The sequence below is a fragment of the Dermochelys coriacea genome, chromosome 3 (genome assembly GCF_009764565.3).
Source record: "Dermochelys coriacea isolate rDerCor1 chromosome 3, rDerCor1.pri.v4, whole genome shotgun sequence".
Lineage (NCBI taxonomy): Eukaryota > Metazoa > Chordata > Testudines > Dermochelyidae > Dermochelys > Dermochelys coriacea.
Window position 1 is genome coordinate 203,994,496 of NC_050070.1, and position 21,437 is coordinate 204,015,932.

General features: G+C 44.4%; 1 protein-coding gene across 4 annotated transcripts in view; it reads right to left on the bottom strand.

Annotated features, from left to right (window-relative positions):
• Positions 1-3,963: 3,963 nt before the first annotated feature.
• Positions 3,964-21,437, bottom strand: part of SHLD1 (shieldin complex subunit 1) — a 68,757-nt gene continuing 51,283 nt past the window's right edge. For all 4 annotated transcript variants that reach the window (XM_038396019.2, XM_038396023.2, XM_043512130.1 and 1 more), the window contains exon 4: positions 3,964-5,327. In XM_038396019.2, coding sequence (XP_038251947.1) covers positions 4,816-5,327 — 512 coding nt within the window. In that variant the 3' untranslated portion in view covers positions 3,964-4,815. The remainder of the gene's footprint in view (positions 5,328-21,437) is intronic.

Consider the following 21,437-nt stretch of genomic DNA (forward strand, 5'->3'; position numbering starts at 1 on the left):
GCATGATGCATTTACCCACTATTGTTGCTAATGTCACCTGCTGTTTACTTGTGTGGACTGCTATGTATTGGGAACAAACGCTGCTCAGGCAGAATGTGAACCCTGGTGGCATATTTGACTATTATGCTGACAAACCTTTTTTCAATAGACTGCGATAGCTGCACATTCCCAAAGGACATGCTTATATATTCCTTTGTGCAGCTCAAGATTGCAGATCTGAGTCATGTGCTTGAAATCTCAGCTGTCTCCAGTGTGTTTTGCTTAGATGTAAAGTTTAATAACTTCAGGCTATCATCTTCTGAGGCTCTACGTCCATGCTCTTTTGGTTCTGCCCTGTCTCTGTTTCATTGTTCTTAGTTGCGTCTCATTCCCAAAAGGCTTGAATGCAGATGGAATCTCTTTACTCTTTCATCTGTTTAGAAATTTGCAGATCAGTGATAGCTGGGTATGTTTAAGAGCACCTGAGACGTATATAGACTGAGAAGGCCAGCCTCAGTTTGCTAAGGTCTCATCTGACAGAGACAGAGCTAAACATATTTCCAGACATCAGTTTTCAAGTGGAATTAATGTATGTGCTTTATGGGGGTAGTTGTCTGTAAAGGTACAAGTATTAGAAATACTAAGCATTCTGTCCAGACAGCTTCTACCAGGAAACATTACAAATGAAGGTGAATCAAGTCATCTACAAGATTCTCATGGACACTGGAACTTCTTCAGCTTTAAGGTGGGGCAAACTCTACTGCAGGGGGTGATAATCCTCATTCACCTTTGGAAGACGTTAGCGGGATTCAGAAAGGGATCAAACAGCTCAGTGGATAACGAGAACATCCTGAGTTGTAACAGCAATGATTAAAAATAACCTAGGGTTTGGATGGAATGTAAATCCTCATGCTTCAGCGCGTATGCTAACCTCAAACTGTCCAATTGGGGGGGCAACTTTTCCAGTGGATTACAGGTTATTGTACAACTGTCTATTGCCCGATATCTTGCACCTTCCTCTGAAGCAGCTGGTACTGGTCACTGCTAGAGACAGGATACCGGAGTAGAGGGACCATGATTCTAAGCAAGTGTGGGAATTCCTTTGTCACTAATATAATTGTATGTGGGCAGTGCGATCTAATGGATTGTACATGTGGCTGGGGCTGAAGAACTTCTCAGTTCTAGTTGTGCCTCTGCCAGTAGTTCTCTACCTCAATTTCCACTATCCACATACTGGAGTAATAATTCTTACCTACCATGTGGAGGACTGGGGTGATATAAGCTTGATTATGTTAATGTTTTTAAAGAGATAAGTACTATGTCACAAAATATAATCTTTTATGATCTCTCTGTCATTTTATGAATTGTGCATGTGTGGAAATTGGCTTATAATATTTACCAGCAATTTCCTGTACAGGGCACAAAATTTACTGAGTTAAATGGCTGTACAAGAGTTATGGCAAGCTAGCGCACTGCAACTTTAACTTTAAAGGAGCACATCAACGGCAGAAGTAAGTTATACGCTCAGTCCCTTGAATAGCTTATGGATAATATGCAAGAAATGAGAAAACAGAACATCAGTGTCTGTCAGGATTCAGGTGATAATTCTGTATCACCAAACAGTGACGTTGAATAGATGCGGCCAATGAATTCTGGGCAGAGGAGGTGGTGCTGGGGTCTGGGTCTGGATTAGGGTTAATCTATGGTTTGGATTGGCAGTCAGTTAGGGCTTGGCTTCCATGTTGTGGAAATCTTGTACATTTGTCTCAGAAGTTGTAGGCCAATAATGACGGAACTTTCCCAAGAGTGACTGATCTTGACTGATTCCTGCCATTTTTGGACTGCGACTTCACAGCTGTTCTTAGAAGAGTTCACCATGTACAAATCAGAATGGGGAAACAAGTTCTTGGGCCTTTTGGTTCTAGGACCAATCTGAACCCAGGGCCATATTTGAAAAGATTCAGACCCAAGGTCCTGGTTTTCTCTGATTCTCCTAGATGGGAATTTATTTCTTTCAAAATGAAAATTATGGTTTGTTGGGCAACTAACATTTAACTGCCTGAATCAGAGCAAGTGCCAGAGGAAAGCCTTTGTATCTGATTCTTGCTACATACTGAATGCCCTGTTGACACAACTGAATCAACACTAGCATTAGTATATCTATCTGTGTGCGGAGAGAGGCTACCATTGTGTCATAAGGGATTGAAAGCTATTGAGTCTCATTACCCTGAGGCAGCGGTGTGCACAATGGGGGGGGGGGCAAGCAGGGGCACAGCTCCCCCAATAATCAGCAAGGGCACAGAACGCCTCCGGCTCTGGGACCATAGCAGGAAAGTGAGCTCCTCTGGTCACGGGGCCACGGTAGGGACACAGAACGTGCCCCTTCAAAAGCAGTGAAATGTGTATTCCTGAGATGCCCCTGCCCTGAGGTTAATAACCTTAAGCCAGATTCTTAGCTGGTGTAAATCAGCATAGCCCAAATGACTTCAATAGAGCTATGCCAGTTTACACCAGCTGAGAATCTGGCCCATTAGCCTGACTCATGTTTTAGTAACTCCTCTGTTAGATTATGACAGGCAACAGTGATACACTGTGACTAGAATGGATAAGTAGCCATGTGATGATGGTCGAGATCTGCATTAAGATGGCAACTTTCCTCCTGAAGGATCTCCAGTGTACTTTACAAACCTATTTGCCAACTAAAGAACCACTGCATCTGTCATGGAAACCAGGTATCTCTGGGGTGAAGGCAGCAGCAGCTGCTCCCATTGAAGTCTATAGCAAAACTCCTACTGACTTCCCCGGGGGGCTGCTGCAGAGCAGAGCAATGCCACTGATTAGTTTAATGTAGGAAGGGAGGAATACTGTACCCATGTGAAACTGCAGAGGCCATTTAAAGTGGGCAGAAAGCAATTACCTAGCCTGGAGTCTGGCGCACATAGATCTGTAATAGAGATCAGATCATTCCAGCAAGGCAGCAGCAGGGCACCGACAATTTCAGAAATGGGTTTATACAAAGTGCACCAAAGACCAGATGCTCAGACACTGTAGGCAGGGAGCTATGCCCATTTACACCAGCTGGGAATCAGGCCCTACAGCTTTATGGGACTTTGGCCCGCTGAATCATTTTTCTTTCATTAGTGGACTGTGCCCCATCTCTTGCTGCCCACGGTTAGTCAAGGAACAGTAGTGAGGCACTCACAGCCCCAAACTGATTCTCCCAATTTGACTAGAGTCACTGGAGAAATCCACATTTACGGAATAGCAAACCAGTGGGCAATAATGTGGGCCTGTGTGAAGGGTGCTAAGCCATGCCTTCTGGGCAACGGGAGCAGAGCACAGCAGAGAAACCATTCCACCTACACTATGGAGAGAGAGGTGGTCTGGGAAGGGAAGATCTTATGTGGTGATGTTTGGGTTTACAGACTGACATGCACCTCCAAGGGCTGCAGCAGAAGATCTGATGCATTTTTCAAGAGCAGGCTTCCCCAGGGATCCAGTTGGCACTGTCACAAAAGCAGTTACTTGAGAGTCATTTGCAATAAACTGAGGAGGGGGATAAGAAGCTGTTTCCTTTGCATTCGTTAGCCCCATCACAAGCCAGTGTTAGAGACTGACAAAAAGAAGCCTCTGAATCATCCAAATGGGCATGCTTTGTGTCCCTGACCCTGCACGGCTTTAGGGCTGAGGGAACATTGACTATGAGAGCCAGTGAGCTAGTAAGCTAAGCATAGGGCTTGAAGCCATGAAACCTGGGTGGCCAAATTGGGACTGACGTGTAGTGTGAGCTGGGGCAAGTGGGATGAAGGCCAGACCCAGCACACTGATGCTCAACTCCGAGGGGGCAGGCAAGAGCAGGGCAGGATGATCTGCTGTTGCTCAAAGCTTCCTATGACTCACAGGCTCCTTAGCAAAGGGTCCCCTGTTCTTTGCAAACAACTCTTGGCTCAGATCTAACAAACTCATCACACCACACACGTCTTGCAGGATATCTGTCCATAAAGAGTAGCACATGAAGTATATATAGAAAGCTCATAACTTATCAAAATTCATAATCCATTCAAGATGTATGCATGGGTAATAGTTAAGGAATAACGGAAGTATATTGAAAGTATGCATTATGGTCCTGGAGCAAATCTGTTCAGGGAGTTCTAGGATCCAGACAGGCCAGCAAAGACCATGGCTGAGCCAGCTCCTCAAGAGGAGGGATGAGGTCTGCTCTATGCCAGGGTGCAGGTCTCTAGGATGACGTATCCCAGTGTGGGCTGAGTTTGCGGGGAAGAGCCTGCACCTTTGCAGAGCCTAACCAACATAGCCATTGATTCTGGTAAAAAGGCGGAAGTCTTCTTCCAGGCTCAATCAAGCCCCTCTCCTACTCACCACCTCTCCACAAGGGTGGCTTTGCAGTTGAGCTCCCCAAACTCCCCCAGTGGCTGCATTCCCCTCAGTATCTTCCTGCCTCCCCAGCTCCTCCCCACACACTTCTGGCACCACAGGCTGCTTGTTCTGGGGAAGGGGAAAGGTTGGTGTGTGCACCCAATGACTGGCTGAGCTGGGCCATGGGTCACTGCTCAGATGCTGGGAAAAAAGTTCCATACATATGTGAAATTCACGCTGGAGTCTGGGGGCAGGAGAGAAGATGTAACGGGTGGTTTTGCAGTTTAAGTGGCATGTTCCTCCAACTCTGGGAGGCTCAAGGAAGGATTGACCTTTCCTGAGGCAGAGCCGTCCCTATTCAGAGCAGGAGCTAAATACCACAAGGTGCCCTCTACTAAAAATTGCAGCAAAACCAAATAACAGCTTGCTCACCCGTCCCTGAGCCCCATACATCAGACCCTATGATTTCATCACATTCTGTTTTAAGAGAAATTGGAGAACATCATCTGACAGTCCCGGTGTTCGCTGTCCTTCTTTCAGTGCAACTTCTCCATTAGCTGGTGCTGAGAAAAAAGCATTGCTGGCGTGGTTTGGAAAGACCTTACACCCATCTCTGTTCAAGACCATCTGGGCCATGTGGAGACTGCACAAGGAATATTTTCTTCCTTCCTTGTTTGCCAGGTCCTGAATTTTGAGAGAGAGCCATTCTGAAGCTGAATTGTATGTGGGATCCCCTCTACCGGGCTGCTGCTGACAATATGTTTCATAGAAACTATCTAGAGACTTTCTAATGCTGATGTGTTCTGTGCCCTCTTGCTCATATGTCCAAGAGGATGGAATCCCACTAGGTTCAGCAGGTTGAAACGGCTCTGCAGGCAGGCAATGTCTAGGATTTGCTTCCTCACAGTGTCTATGCCAAATGCTCATGCTAGCTGCATGCTGAGCTTCTTCAAGATCTGGGCTACTAGCACCTGCAAGCAGAGAAACATTGAAATATGTTAGACGTTCAGGAAACAGAGAAACTAGCCACAGGTTGCAACTGATGAATAGAATTGTCCTTGTGGTCTCAGGGTTCAAAGCCTCTCTGATTCACTGCTGTCAAGCTAGCGATCTCAGAGCAAGGGCTCCCTAAGGCATGGCCTTACAGATCCTAAAATGGAATAGGTGCATTCATCCCTGGCAGGAGGAAAGCTTTAAACACAGACCAGGCCTCCACAACAGGCTGACTGAACAGGTTCCTCAGGAGAGGTGCTGAATTAGAACTCACAGGTGTCCTGGCCTCACCCCCTCTCCAGCTGGCCCAGTCCACTTTATGGTCTTCCCTGGCTGGATCTTGTCCCCTAATGGTCCTAGAAAGGTGAGAGGGTGGTAGGTAACTTGTGGACTTTCTGCTGCCAATGGCCATAGCCAGGACTGCCTCACTGGAAAGTGAGGGGATCTCAGGATTGCTGCCTTAGGCACAGAGGTGCCAACTTTCTGATTTCCCGGGGAGTGCTCGACCCCCACTCCACCTCTTCCCCCAAGTCCCTGCCCTGCCCTTGCTCCGCCTCTTCCTGCCCTATTCTACCCCTCCCCTCAGCACCTCCTGCCTGCCGCTGAACAGCTGATCCTCGGTGGGTAGCCAGCACTGGTGGGGGGAGAGGGAGGAGCTCATCGGCGGGGCTCACCATTTTATTCCCCATGGTTGCTCCAGCCCCAGAGCGCCGAGTCGGCATCTATGCCTAGGCATCTTCATGGCCTAATCTTCTCCACAGCTCACTTTGTTTTTGCTTTCTGTTGTTAGCTTTAGAACCAAGTTCCCCATCTTACCACTCCTGCTTTGTTTAAAGAGTCTGCTTCCCCAGCCTTCTACCAGCACCTTAGCAGTGTGTCTTACTATGGAATTAGGATTTGTATAGGATTACCAAGCTCCTCCATCCCGAGCCCCATTCTTCCTGCTCACTCAAACTAAATTCTCCCACCCTGCCTTCATGTGGGACTTTTAATTTGCTTAAGCTCTTGGTTCAGTCTAGTCTAGCTCTTGTCCCACTTCCTTACTGATCAACATTCCTGATGTCATTTAGTTACAGATCCACTCCTCCTCCCACTGAAATAAATAGGAGTGATCTGCAACCAGGCACCTATTTATTATTAATACAGTGTTGACAGCATTACAGGCACTCTGCAGTTTGTGTGTGAAAACAGGAGAGTTTACAACTGGGCAAATATATCTCACAACCTAAAGAGCCTTCACAGATAGATGGAGACAAAAGGCTCCTCTACTGACACCTCCAACTGCATTCTCCCCTCCATCCCTCCCTTTAAGTTAACTGGCAGAACACCGAAGGCACTGAAAGGAAGGAATTTCTAAGGGCTGGCCCAGCTCAGCTGACCGGGGCTGAAGAATTGCTGTGTCAATGTTTCGGCTGAGGCTGGAGCCTGAGCTCTAGGAACCCACGAGTCTGAATGTCTACACAGCAATTTTTCATCCCTGTGAGCCCAAGCCCCACTATTGCGGGCCGGTCACGGGTCTTTTATCCTGTGTAGACATTAGCCTAAGGGCTCCTTTCTGTTCTTCACTCAGAGGCGGTGCCAGTGGCTTCAGATCATGTGGGCAGTATGCAGAAAGTCAGCAGATAGCTGGGTCTTTTATAACTCATTGGCATGTGAAGCGGTGCACAACCCTTCATTTAAATTAGCTATCTTGTTCAAAGGGAACCTCAGCTCTAACCATAAAGGGCTTTCTTAATATGGGGACACAAAGTGTTGTATCCCCAGTTTGTGCTCAGAGAGGCATTAAAATTAAGGTGGCAGAGTAGCTATACTGTATATTGCTTCAAGAGTGCTTCCTCCCCTTACTTTCCCTTTTGATCTTTCCTTTCAAATTGACTTCACCCTCAATTCTGAGATGAAATAACTTAGCCTTGTCATGCACAAAGGCATTTCTAATACAGTACAAAGAGCAGCTTACGTGGTTTCCTTTTTAAATCAATATATACCATCACAGTAGCAAATCAAAGCTAATCAAAGACAGCAGGTCCATTTTCTCCTAATAATCCATCAGGCCTGGTGTGTGGGTTAGGTCTGCTTTGAAGAATCCGGTGTCTCCAGTAACCCAGTCAGATATCACTTGAACTCAGACTCCTGTGGCAGCCTGCAACTCCCCATGCTGCCATCCCCTTACTACCTATTACATGTAGCTTGCAGTTAAACTTTGTGAAAAAGCAGCAGTTGCCACTACCTGCAAATATAGAAACCCTGCATGATCCTGTCAGTAAGAGCAAAATCCCTTTAGCTTTGCATGATCAGAAAGACTTCTGCCGTTATTCCTTTCTCCTATTTCTAAACAAGTATGATCATATTTGCTGCCTCTTCTTACTTACAACCCAGCAGAGAGGTGACCAGCAAATATTTAAGAGATTTTGTTGTTGTTGTTCTTGACTGAGACAAAAAATGCTCATGTAAAGTTATAGGGAGTAACTATACTTTCAGTAGGAGGCCTCTGTCTTCATAATAGTAGTTACAGTTGGCCTGATCCAAAGCTCCCTACAGTCAGTGGAAATCACTTAATTGGCTTAAGTGGGAATCTTTCCATTGATTTCAATAGGCTTTGGATCTGACCTTATGAGACCCCAGCTCAGCATTGGAGTTGCTGCTGACCATGAATGTACAGAATTGCCAACCATGATGCTAGCACTGAGCTGATGGTCACTAGCATGACTGTACCTACCATGCATATGTGACATTACCAATTAAGTATGGAAGTGACCTCTAAATAATTGTGATGACCTCATTCAAGTCCAGCCTTTAGCTTCTTTTTGCACAAACAACTGAAACTTCTATTCATACATAAGTCTCATCAAAATAAGCATCTTCCCCCTTCTCTGGGCTGTTTCACTGCAGGGAGGTGATCACGCTTGAGGACAGAACTCCAAGGGCCAGACCCAAACCTCAGTGAAGCTAACGAGATTTTTCCAAATGAAGATGCATCGTTGCTCACTGTATCAGTAGCTTCCACATTATCCTCTTAACGCTCTCTAGCGAGTCCTACCTCAAATTACAGCACAAATAATTCCCATCCCTTAATGTACCAATCCATCCTGAGTGCTATTGCTTTTTAGAATTCACACTGGGCAAGCGTCTGTCTGAGCTCCTGCGATGATTCCCAAATACTCTCCCCACAGAGCCACAGCTTAGATGGTGTTTAACAATATACCTGGGCCTCGCACATCTCCAAAACTAAATTCAATCTGCCATAATGCCACACAACCCCCTCTGTGGGTTTAAATCTAGCTGGGCAAATGTTGCCCCCTTCCCTCCTGGAAAGCTCTAGTAAACTGGCTTCCTACAGGTGACTTGCTTAGGAGGTGAGGGAAGGAGCCTCTTGGGTGAAAGGCACATGTGATCATTCTGCAATGGCTCATGAGCTGTATCAATGGCTGGGGTCCTGTGCCACCTCCCTCCCAGGGGGAGGGAGGGTACAAGACCAGTGGAACTGAGCCAGCATAAATCCACCCTCTGCCTGCCCCAATCAATCACCCTCTCAGTGAGGCTCCAGAGAGAAGCGAGTGCAGGGGTACTGAGTCCCTGACAGCATGGCTGTACCACAGTGGCTCTATAGTGCCTAGGTCTCCCGGGGCTGCTCCTGGGGGCAGGGTTTCAACCATCTGGAATTTCTCAGGTCTTCCACGGAGAGGGTCAATGGCCATATGGATGTCTTCAAGGTAGTGGTGGGCAACCTGCAGCCTGTCAGGGTAATCCGCTGGCAGGCTGCCAGACAGTTTGTTTACATCTGGATGGCCACCCGCAGCTGCCAGTGGCCGCGGTTCGGCATTCCTGGCCACTGGGAGCTGTGGGAAGCAGCGCAGGGACGTGCTGGCTGCCGCTTCCCGCAGCTCCCATTGGCCAGGAATGGTGAACTGTGGCCACTGGGAGTTGCTGGCAACCGTGCAGATGTAAACAAACTGTCTGGCGGCCCGCCAGCGGATTACTCTGACGGGCCGCAGGTTGCCCACCATTGCTTCATGGGGTCTGACCCAAAGTCCACCGAAACCAATGGACAGGTCAGTTAGGTTTCAGCAGATATAGGAGGCTTGGTTCTTAGAGGGTATAATCCCTGTACATCCATTTGTCTTCAGCTGAGCTGCACAGACTTGCACCGCCTGAGGATCTTGCCCAAATTGTCTTTAAATATCTTCACATGTCTATTTATACCACAGACTGCATGTGAAAACCCATTCCATGACTCATTGTGCTTTCACCCTCATGACAGATAATCATCAGTAAGAAAGTATATTACTTGATCCGCCTCCACAGTAACTGGAGATGGGCCTTTGTAACTTATTTGCACAAGATGTGGGGGCTGATAACAGGATATTCTGTATGTTTATAAATCCTACTAATAATTTTAAGTCTCCGTATCTTACAACTGAGTGTCTGCATGTGAAAAACTGCTTTGGACTTAGGACTCCTTTCTGGGATACAGCAGCACTGCAGCTTTATTATTTTCACTTCCCCAAATCAGCTTGTGCCACCATTTGAGAGTTTATAGCCAGGCTAATGGCTCTGCTGAGTAAATACAGTTGGGGTGTAAAATTAGATATTCATCACCAGGGAACAGCAGAGGGAGAGAGCTTGCTGCTCTGCTGACTTGCTGGAGAGCGAGCCTTCTCTGTTACCGTTGCCTGTACCTCTTGCAGCTGCTGCTAAAATATCAGGGACACTGTAGAGCCTATTGCTGTGGTGTCCACGTCCTGTTGGTGCAGGGGTTTGGCCGGTGGATCTGTGTAGCTGCTGATGCGACCATGCCTCTCCTGCAGCTGAACCTCTCCCATTACTCTCCTTGGTGCTAGTACAGCTGGAACTCCCAGAGAACGCAGCATGGTGTATAGTTCCCCTGCAAGGGTCCTCCATGTTCTGTCGCCTTCCCTGTGTGACAGAAATGAGCCAGTCCTACTGATGCAGGGCTTTCAATAGCCTAGAAAATGTGTCCCTTTTGTTCTGAATGTATCCAAAGTTAAATACTATAGCAAAGTTTTTGTAAAGAACTGAGTAATATTGTTACGCATGTTATACATTCTATGATAAGAATAACTAAATCTCATGCTTCAGAATATGAGCCCAGAGGCAATTAGAGACATCTGCCTAGGAAAAGCAATGCAAAAATGGCCAGGTGCATTATGGGCCTGTTCCAAAGTCCTTTGAAGTCAGTGGGGATCTTTTCACCGACATCTATGATTGAGCCTAGCTGGAGGTTTTAGATGCTTGTGTAGTGTCAGCTATTAGCGACTAGTGGAGGAAGGATTCAGGACATGATGGAGCAGAGGTCCTGGATAATAGAGCAAATCTTGTGTTTCCAAACTAGATAACCCAGGGAACTGCAACACTACATGTGAATTCCAGGGCTAAATTTGGGTATAGCATCACTTAGCTCCAGCTATGTATGTTCCCTTTTTGAAGGAAAGGGAGAAAGGGGCAGGCTAGATCCATCAGCACAAGCTCAGGTCTAGCTAAGTGAACCCCCATTACACATGCTATGGCAGTACTGCCCAGGAAGGATAGCTTTAAAATCCAGCTAGGAACTCCACTGGCTGAGGTGCTGAATCAAGGTGGCCTCATCCCCACCTCTATTTGGGGTAGGATTGACTGGAGCCAAGTGCCCTGACTCTGGGTTGAAGTGGGACTGTGGGCAGCTCAGTGACTTTTCCCCTAGGACTCCTGGTAGATATTACTTTTGCCAAGTGCCTCCTATAGTTAAAAACTGGTGCAGAGGTTGTCAATTGCAGTGCACAACTAGTTTTATTGGTCCTGCAAAACCCAGGAATTATGCTATAGATTCTTAAGTGCCATCTACCAGCACTTTTTCTATGAACTATTTACATTATCTATATACAGAGAGACAGACAAATAGGAATATTTTGGTCCTGTTTCTTCATAAATGTCTAAAAGCAGAGTGGAATGTTCCTGCAAAGGATGATTTTCAAAGGCAGTAGGAGTTAGGTGCCCATGAAAATCTCCTCCTTGGTTATTCCCCTAACCCCAGCCTCTGTCTAACTGTCTGCCTGCCCTTCAGTAGTCGGCTCTTCGGAGCAGGGACTGTCGCCTATGGAGTGTTTTCAATATGCACTGCGCATAATTATAAATAATCATTATGGGATTAACATGTGCTCAGAAAGACTGAAGTGCAAGACTATTGAGGCTAGGCCATCCACTGAGGCAAGGTTTAACCGAAGGACTATGCTCAGTAATGCACATTGTTGTATTTCACAAGCGATCCTTGCACTTTTCTCAGTATAAACAGAGGACTGCAACAGTCACGGTAGGCTCTTTTTCTGACCATTTTCCAGCAATTTTCCAAATAATTAGCCCTCCGCCCAGTAAGTCTAGTCAAAACATTTTCAAAAAAGACTCTGCACTTCTGCATCAAAGGGGAAATGGAAATTTATCTCTGAATGCAGCAAATCTTTCTTCTTGTTATCTGCCCTGAGTGTTCTGCTGCATTCCATTAGCCATTAATTTCAAAGCTGGAACTACAGAAAACTGCAAACAGTCAATCTTTAGCACAGGAAGAAGTAAAGTCTTCCTGCTGCTGACCCATTGTTCACGAGTGTTGATCAGCATGGCAGGCGAGTACAACAATGTTCCAGCTGTCAAAGCATCTGAATAGGGAAGGTGTACTGAAGATGTTCTCCAGACTTATAGTTAAAATAGGGGCTAGGCTAGTTTCTTTGTACCACTCTAGAGGTCGCTGCCCCATTGTTCCTATACAGCATACAGAAAATGGTATTTGCTATCTCTGGTTAAAGACACTAACTAAACTGGAGACAGATCCAGCATCCAAAGCACAGGTATGAATTTTGGAGGCTTTAAGGCACTTATGTGCAAACCTTGTGCTCCAAAAACCCTATTGTTTTAAAAGAGGGACCTTAAATTAAAAACAAAGAAAGAAAACTGCTGAAGAAATTGAGTCCTCTAGTTAAAGATTTTTTTTTAATGTAATGAATCCGGAACCACAAAAACTGCCTCACCTTCAGTACGGTGATGTAAGGTAACTAGATGGCACAAGGGCACACTTGTATGTTGCTCTGCTGATTGTGGCTTTTGGATCAAAAACTTCTTGATAGTTACTGTGCTGGAGTAAAAGACCATTTAGCCATACAGCGATGCTGTGGCTTGGTCCCAATGACAGTACTTAACATGGGGCTGTTTCAATTAGAAGCCTGCCTGTTTCACACTACAACAAGCTTGCCTAGTCTTCATAGAGATTTAGACCAGAACAGACCATTACGATCATCTAGTCTGACCGCTTGCCTAACACATGACATAGCGGCTCAACATTAAGTCAGGTTCTATGTAACCATACACTCCCCACCTGAAGTGAATGCTTACACTGATGGATGAGGCTGCCAAGACTTTATTTCCCTTTAACCCTTATGGCCTGCTCAACTGTTTCATGGCATTGAGGCGCAGGCACTGCTCTTCCTTTTGTCAAGGGTGAGAGGAGTAACTGAGTCATGCAATATGGTGGAATGAAGAAGCACAGGGAAAGGAAGAGAAGCTACTGCTGGAGAATAGTGGCACTAGACAGTGGGAATTTAGGTGGGGGAAGAGGGCGGGCCCTAGCTGGTCACTGTTGCCTCCTGGGTCTGAGTTCAGTATGCGGCCATATTCCCTACGATCTGAGACGCTGCCATGATGCTATGCTAAATTCAAAAGCCAAAGGGACAGCAAACAGCGGGAGGGCGATGAATGTGTAGGGGCCATCAGACCACTGCAGAACAATGCAGCAGCCCTTCCAAACTCTATCTGAGGAGAGAAAAGACCATCTATTGCTGCCCAACTCCTAACAGTTGTGGTGATGGACAGTGACAGCAGGAGCCCCATGGCCCAGGGCACTCTGGAAGGTGGTTCTCTCTGGCTCTTGCCTCCCCAATCTTAAACTGCTCCCCCTTTCCAGGCTTCCTTCTCCCCACTGAGCCCCCCTTAAACTGTGGGTATTTTTGTTAGTCATAGCTTCACTAAACTAAAAATTCTGCCTGCACGAATTTCTGAGAACCCATTCACCAGTTGTGATCAAAAAGGAACAAACAGGGTAGAAGTTACAGGTCCCGAATAGGATTCTTGGTTTCCCCATAAAGAATGATCAGACCTCCATTAGCTCCTCTGCCCACATACAGAAATATGTACCTCCCCCTCCCATCTCTTTCACACACACACAAACCCACTCCAGGGCCAGGCAATCTGGCATAGCTTCAAATTGACAATAGAGTTGTGCCAAATTTCAGCAGCCGAGGATCTTGCTCTACTTCCACTAACACAAGAGGTAAGAACAGATCCCATAACCTACTGCAATTCCCAAGACAACTGCACAATTTAGTGTTACACATGTCAAACGCTTAAGACAAAGCTGCTTTTAATTCAGTTTAATAAATTGTTTTGACTTGCAGATTTCCAGTGGGAAAAAATGTGGCAATGTGGTGGGGGGGGTTGTTGATATTATTATGTTATTAGTTTGGCACTGCTTTGAGAAAATACAGCAAACTCAGTGCCAGAATTTAGCACGACAGGGCTAGAGGAAGAAACCCCTACTTATATTAAGCAGCACCTTGTTGTGCGAGTTGTCTCACAGGTGAAGTGCTCACCAACGTGTGTAAGGGCTGCACAACTGGGCTCTTAGGGCAGATTTTTACTCACTGTGGCTGATACTTTACTCCAAAGGAACCTCTATTGATTTTTAAACAGCAGAAAGTGTGTATGATGTGAGTGTCCCTTTAAATGAAGCAAAGGCAGTGGTTCTAAACTTTTTTGGGGGGAGGGCAACCCCTTTTACACAGCAAGCCTCTGAGTGTGACCCCCCTTAATAAATTAAAAATGATTTTTAATGCGATTTTAATTCAATTTAATGAGTGCTCAGGCCTGTCAACTAAAAGGGAATGGTAGCTTAGGTACAAGTAATTATGACTTGATTACATTTGGTATGTGCAAAATAATAGAGCCTAGACCAGTAATGTATATTCTTAGGTGGGATCCACAAAGAGACTTAGGTGTTGCAATGCTGTGTGTCACAGTACCTAACTCTTAGGTACTTAGAAAATAATGGGAACAACACTACAATCCACAAAGCCTGAGTTAGGTGCCTAGGCTCCCTGTACAATGAATGGGGAGAGAGAGGAACCTGAAACTGATACACAGAGTCAGCAGGCTAGCCACTGGGAGATGCCAACCAGAGCGGTGTGTGCTAACCCTCGCCCCCTCTCAGAGTTAGGAACTGAAACCTGGGATGACTGGGGAAACATATCTCTGCGATCCATGAACCAGGGGAAGATAGGAACTCAGCCACCTAAGTCATATGTGGGGTCAAAATAAAACACCTTGGAGGCCAGAAGGAGTGAGGAGGACCTTTATAAACCTTTAGCCTAGTGGTTGAGTGGCAGCTTTACGGATCACAAGGATGCACCATGGATCGCACCCTTAGTGCTTTTAAGGGGCCAGTTTCACAAAGCTGAAAACAATGATGAGCCCATTCAGTTGGGAGACAGAAAAGTGGGACCCGCCTAAGAACATTTTACTAGATGTCCAAAAAGCCGTAATTGAGAGAAGGCCACGCTGGCCAAAAACCGAACCTAGCTTAAAGGGGAAGTGAAAAGAGCTATTTTTAAAAAATCATATTGAACAGATGGAAGGAAGGGGCAGCTGATAGCAAGGAATACAAATCAGAAGTTAGATGTTGCAGAAAAATGATAATCATAGAACTGGAAGGGACCGCGAGAGGTCATCTAGTCCAGTCTCCTACACTTGTGGCAGGACTAATTATCTAGACCATTCCTGACAGGTGTTTATCTAACCTGCTCTTAAAAATCTCCAATGATGGAGATTCCACAACCTCTCTAGGCAATTTATGCCAGTGCTTAACCACCCTGACAGTTAGGAAGTTTTTCCTAATGTCCAACCTAAACCGCCCTTGCTGCAATTTAAGCCCATTGCTTCTTGTCCTATCCTCAGAGGTTAAGAAAAACATTTTTTCCTTCTCTTCCTTGTAACAACTTTTACATACTTGAAAAATGTTATGTCCCCTCTCTCTTCTCTTTTCCAGACTAAATAAACCCTATTTTTTTTTCAATCTTTCCTCATAGATCATGTTTTCTAGACCTTTAATTATTTTTGTTGCTCTTCTCTGGACTCTCTCCAATTTGTCCACATCCTTCCTGAAATGTAGCACCCAGAACTGAACACAATACTCCAGCTGAGGCCTAATCAGTGCGGAGAAGAGCAGAAGAATTACTTCTCGTGTCTTGCTTACAATACTCCTGCTAATACATCCCAGAATGATGTTTGCTTTTTTTGCAACAGCGTTGCGCTGTTCACTCATATTTAGCTTGCGGTCCACTATGACCCCCAGATCCCTTTCCGCAGTACTCCTTCCTGGACAGTCATTTCTCATTTTGTAAGTATGCAACTGATTGTTCCTTCCTAAAGGGAGTACTTTGCATTTGTCCTTATTGAATGTCATCATTTCTCCAGTTTGTCCAGATCATTCTGAATTTTAATTCTATCCTCCAAAGCACTTGCAACCCCTCCCAGCTTTGTATCATCCGCAAACTTTATAAGTGTACTCTCTATGCCATTACCTAAATCATTGATGAAGATATTGAATAGAACTGGACCCAGAACTGATCCCTGCGGGACCCCACTCATTATACCCTTCCAGCATGCCTCTGAACCTCTGATAACTACTCTCTGGGAATGGTTTTCCAACCAGTTTTGCACCCACCTTATAGTAGCTCCATCTAGGTTACATTTCTCTAGTTTATTTATGAGAAAGTCATGCGGAATAGTATGAAAATGTAAACAAAGTGACACCAGGAGAAATCTGTGGCCAGCAGAGATAGAGAATAAGAAGTTTTTTAAGTAGAGAGGGAACAGAAAGAAGGTATTGCTCCATTACTAGATGCAAATAGTAGAACTGTCAGTGCAGAAGTGTTCAATAAATATTTCTGTTGTGCATTTTGGAAAAAAGTCGGATGAGGTAGTCATAGGATTTGGCGGATATACTTTCTCTTCAAATGGTAACTGAGGACATTGCATAGCAGCTAATAAAGGTGAACACTTCAAAATCAGCAGGCCCGGATAACTTGAATCCACCAGTTTAAAAGAGCTGCCGAAGAGCTCTCTGGACTATTAAAGCTGCTTTTCAGAAATTCCTGAAGAGTGAAAGAGAGCTTATTTTGGGCCAATATTTAAAAAGGGGAAGCAGGATGACCTGGATAATTATAAGCCTGTTATCTTGACCCTGATGCTGGGCAAAATGGAATGGCTGATACAGGACTCTATTAATAAAGAAATTAAAGGAGGGTAATATAATTTAATGCCAGTCAACATGGGTTTATGGAAAACAGATCTTGCCAAACTATCTTTTTTTAATGATATTGCAAGCTTGAGAAAGGTAACTACATATATGTAATATACTAGGACTTCTATAAGGCAATTAACTTGGTAACCTGAATATGACATTTTGATTGAGAAACTAGAAAGATACAAAATTGGCATAAAGAAAAGGAGTACTTGTGGCACCTTAGAGACTAACAAATTTATTAGAGCATAAGCTTTCGTGAGCTACAGCTCACTTCTTCGGATGCATTTGGTACCCATTAAATTGACTAAGATAAGCCAGCTGATCTCCAAATGTAATTGCAAAGGGGGAATTACCAAGTGGTTGTGTTTCTAGTGGGGTCCCAGAGGGACTGATTCTTGGCCCTATGCTATTTAACACTTATCAAAAACCTGGAAAAAACGCAAATCATTACTTAAAATTTACCAAGGACATGCAGATTGTGGGAGTGGTAAATAATTAAGAGGACAGGTCACTGATAGCATGATCAGGATCATACGATAAGCTGGGCACAAGCAAACATGAATGAATTTTAATATGGCCAAATATAAAATCCTATATTTAGGAACAGAGAACGTAGGGGAGCTGTATCCTGGGAAGTAATGACTCTGAAAAAGACCTTGGGGATGGAGGTCACAGTGGATAATCAATTGAACATGATAGATAGATGAACAGGTTAGATATTAGGAAACACTATTTCACTAGGAGGGTTGTGAAGCACTGGAATGGGTTACCTTGGGAGGTGGTGGAATCTCCATCCTTAGAGGTTTTTAAGGCCTGGCTTGACAAAGCCCTGGCTGGGATGATTTAGTAGGTGTTGGTCCTGCTTTGAGCAGGGGGTTGGACTAGATGGTCTCCTGATTTCTCTTCTAATCCTAATCTTCTATGATTCTATGAGCTCCCAGTGAGATGCTGTGGCCAAGAGGGCTAATGCAATCTTTGGATGTATAAATGGGAAGATATTGAGTAGAAAGATTAGTACCTCTATATTTGGCACCGGTGTGACCACCTCTGGAATATTTCAAGAAGAATGTTGCTAAATTGGAGGGGGTTCAGAGGAGAGCAACAAGAATGATTAAAGGATTAGACAACCTGCCTTACAGTGATAAGCACATTGAGCTCCTGGAGTCTAACTTACAGAGAAGGCTGTAGGATGTCTTGTAAGTTCCCACATGGGGAACAGAAATCTGATGATAAAAGACTCTTCAAAAAGAGACAAAGGTATAACACTATCCAATGGCTGGAAGTTAACAATGGCAAAGGAAGTTAAAGCTAGACAAATTTAGCCTAGCAATAAGACACACATTTTTAACTTGTGTAATTAACAGTTGGGAAGGTCTTCTCATAAATCAGGAACTGGATAAAATTTAGGAAACAAAGAATAGGGGGGGAAATGGGCAGTGCCCATAGTAGGGAGAGGCAAATAGCAGGGTCCCCCAAAGGATCTGTACTGGGATCTGTGCTGTTCAAAGTATTCATAAATGATCTGGAAAAGGGGGTGAACAGTGAGGTGGCAAAATTGGCAGACTACAAAAAATTACTCAAGATAGCTAAGTTCAAAGCTGACTGTGAAGAGTTACAAAAGGATCTCTCAAAAGTGGGTGACTGGGCAACAGAATGGCAGATGAAATTCAATGTTGCTAAATGTCAAGTAGCGCCCATGGGGTCTAAATTAGCTGTTTTCACTCAGGAAAGATCTTGGAGAAATGGGGGATACTTCTTTGAAACATCTGCTCAAATGTTTAGTGGCAGTCAAAAAAGCTAACAGAATGTTAGGAACCATTAGGAAACGGATAGATAAGACAGAAAATATCATAATGGCATTATGTCAGTGGTGGGCAACCTGCGGCCCATCAGGGTAATCGCCAGCGGGCCACCAGACAGTTTGTTTACATTTGCACGGCTGCCCGCAGATTCCAGTGGCCACGGTTCGCCATTCCCAGCCAGTGGGAACTGCAGGAAGCGGTGCTGGCCGCGGGGATGTGCTGGCCGCCACTTCCCGCAGATCCCATTGGCTGGGAATGGTGAACCATGGCCACTGGGAGCTGCAGGAGGCCATACAAATGTAAACAAACTGTCTGGTGGCCTGCCAGCAGATTACCATGATGGGCTGCAGGTTGGCCACCACTGCACTGTGTAAATCTGTGGCACATCCACATCTTGAATACATGTGCAGTTCTGATCGCCCCATCTCATCAAAGATGCATTAGAACTGGAAAAAGAGAAGGGCAATGAAAATTAATAGGGGTATGGAACAGCTTCCATAGGAGGAGAAATTACGAAGACTGGGACTGTTCAGGTTAGAAAAGAGGCGACTAAGGAGGCATATGATAGAGGTCTATAAAATCTTGAATGGTGTGGAGACAGTGTTATTTACCCCATTCACATCACACAAGAACAAGGAGTCACCCACTGAAATTAATACACAGCAGGTTTAAAACAAACAGAAAGAAGTACTTCTTCATACAGTCAACTTGTGGAACCCAGTGCCAGGGGATGTTGTGAAGGCCAAAAGTATTACTGGGTTCAAAAAAGAATTAGATAAATTGATAGAGGATAGGTCCACCAATGGCTATTGACCAAGATGGTCTGGGATGCAATCCAATCCTCCGGGTGTCCCTAAAACTCCAACTGTCAGAAGCTAGGACTGGTAGACAGAGATAAATCACTCAAAACTGGCATGTTCTGTTAATTCCCTCTGAAGCATCTGTCACTGGCCACTGTCAGAAACGATACTAGGCTAGAGGAACCGTTGGTCTGACCCAGTATGGCCATTCTTATGTGTTAGATGTTATTGACAGCAAAAGAAGGCAGCTAGAATGCAAACTGTTGCAAATTAAGATCCCTCATGGTTTTCTGAACTCCAGCACATTTATACCCATTTGGTCTCAAGAATCTGTCTCTAAAGCACGTAACCATCATGGTATGTGATGATGGAGACATGCTGGAGTGGTGGCAATTGAGGTTTAAATGACAGTCTTTTTCCAATTATTTCCAAAATTAAAAACCTGGAATTGGCATGTACCCAACCACATATTACAGTGACAGGCATGATATAAGAACTAATTAAAATAGCTGCTTTAAATACAGAGGAAACTTAAAAGTGAGTTTTCCCAGTGATATTTCAAGAGATATGGAGTAATTTCCTGGTTTATTTTTAGTTGTATTGATCCTGTACATTATATTCACAGCTTGAAGGCAGTTGTTTGTACTTTAATTTTGATATTTTAAAACATTTAAAAAGATTCAAAATGGTGCACTATACAGTATTTTTATTGGCTTCAATGCATAAAAAATTATGAAAGCTTCTTTTAAATCACATTCTTAAACCAGTAATTATTAAAAGCTACCATGTATCAGACAGGGATTCTATTATCAGATATAGGCTTTGTCTGAAACAAAAATAATAAAATGCAAATTGCTTGCTTCAAGCATTCACTGTAGATTAAAGTTATTGTGGCCTGATATCTTATTAGCCAGCAGATGAGGTAATTTAAAAAGCTCCTATTAAAACTGTCTATATCTATTTCTTTCATATTTAGATATATAGTATCAATAACTGTGAGCTCCAATCACTTCCATCTACAAAATGCTGATGAAAGTAATAACTGTCCCAATAATTTAATCCTAATAAAACTGCTTCAGCTAATTATCTGGAGTCTGAGTGAAAACTAATGCTGTTATTAAGAGGTCAGAGAAATGTTCTCAGTGACAACCAGGGGTAGTGTCACAAAAATATGTGCTGGGCAAAGTTTTCTATAAGACCAAACTCTTATTAGCCACAACTATATATCCTGATGCACTTTCATTCATGAACAGCCATAATCCAGGAAGAATTTCACAACACTACCCATACATTTACTATTATATCATTTTATTGATTTAGGTGACAGTTTATTCAATTTTTTTTTTAATTGTGATTTACTAAAATTCCATTTAATACACCCATCCCATACAGATGGAAACACTCACGCTTACGTTTATGAAGGGCCTTTCATCCGCAAGGATTACAGAGCACTTCATGAACAATTGGCTGAATCTTGTTTTGCATCGAAGTCGATGGCAAAACTCCCACTGACCTCCATGGGACCAGAATTTGCCCAGATATATGCAGGAATAATTTCAAACACTGAAGAACCACCATCAAAACCAATTGAAATTGCAGGTGGGAATGTAGCTAGAAAGGTAACCTGCCAACCCTGGAAACCAGGGACCAAATTCCATCAGGTCATAGAGCCAGTGGGATTGCCTGGGGTGTACAAGAAGGCAGAATCTTACCCCAGAACTAACCCCTGTTACAAAAAGTTCCATGGCTCTTTAATGAACAGAACTGGACAATATGTCAGTTTTACATCTCATGTGAAAATACACCTCCACCTCAACAGTAACATAGAGTCCCTTAGCATCATGCTGTGTCACTGATTCAGAGGGAAGACTACCTGTGAATCACCAACAATATTCTCGCTGTCACCAGCATGATTCAATGGCTAGACAGGATTTAGGAGAACTGGATTCAATTCTCAGCTCTGCCACAGATCTGGTGTGAGACACTGGACCAGTCATTTACCTCTGAGCCTCTCCTTCTCCCACCCATTGCCTGTCTTGTCTACTTAGACTGCAAGCTCTTCAGGGTAGCTGTCTTTCACAGTGCCTAGCACAATGCCCTCTGTTCTATTTAGGTCTTTATCTGACCCTTGTCACCATAATATGAATG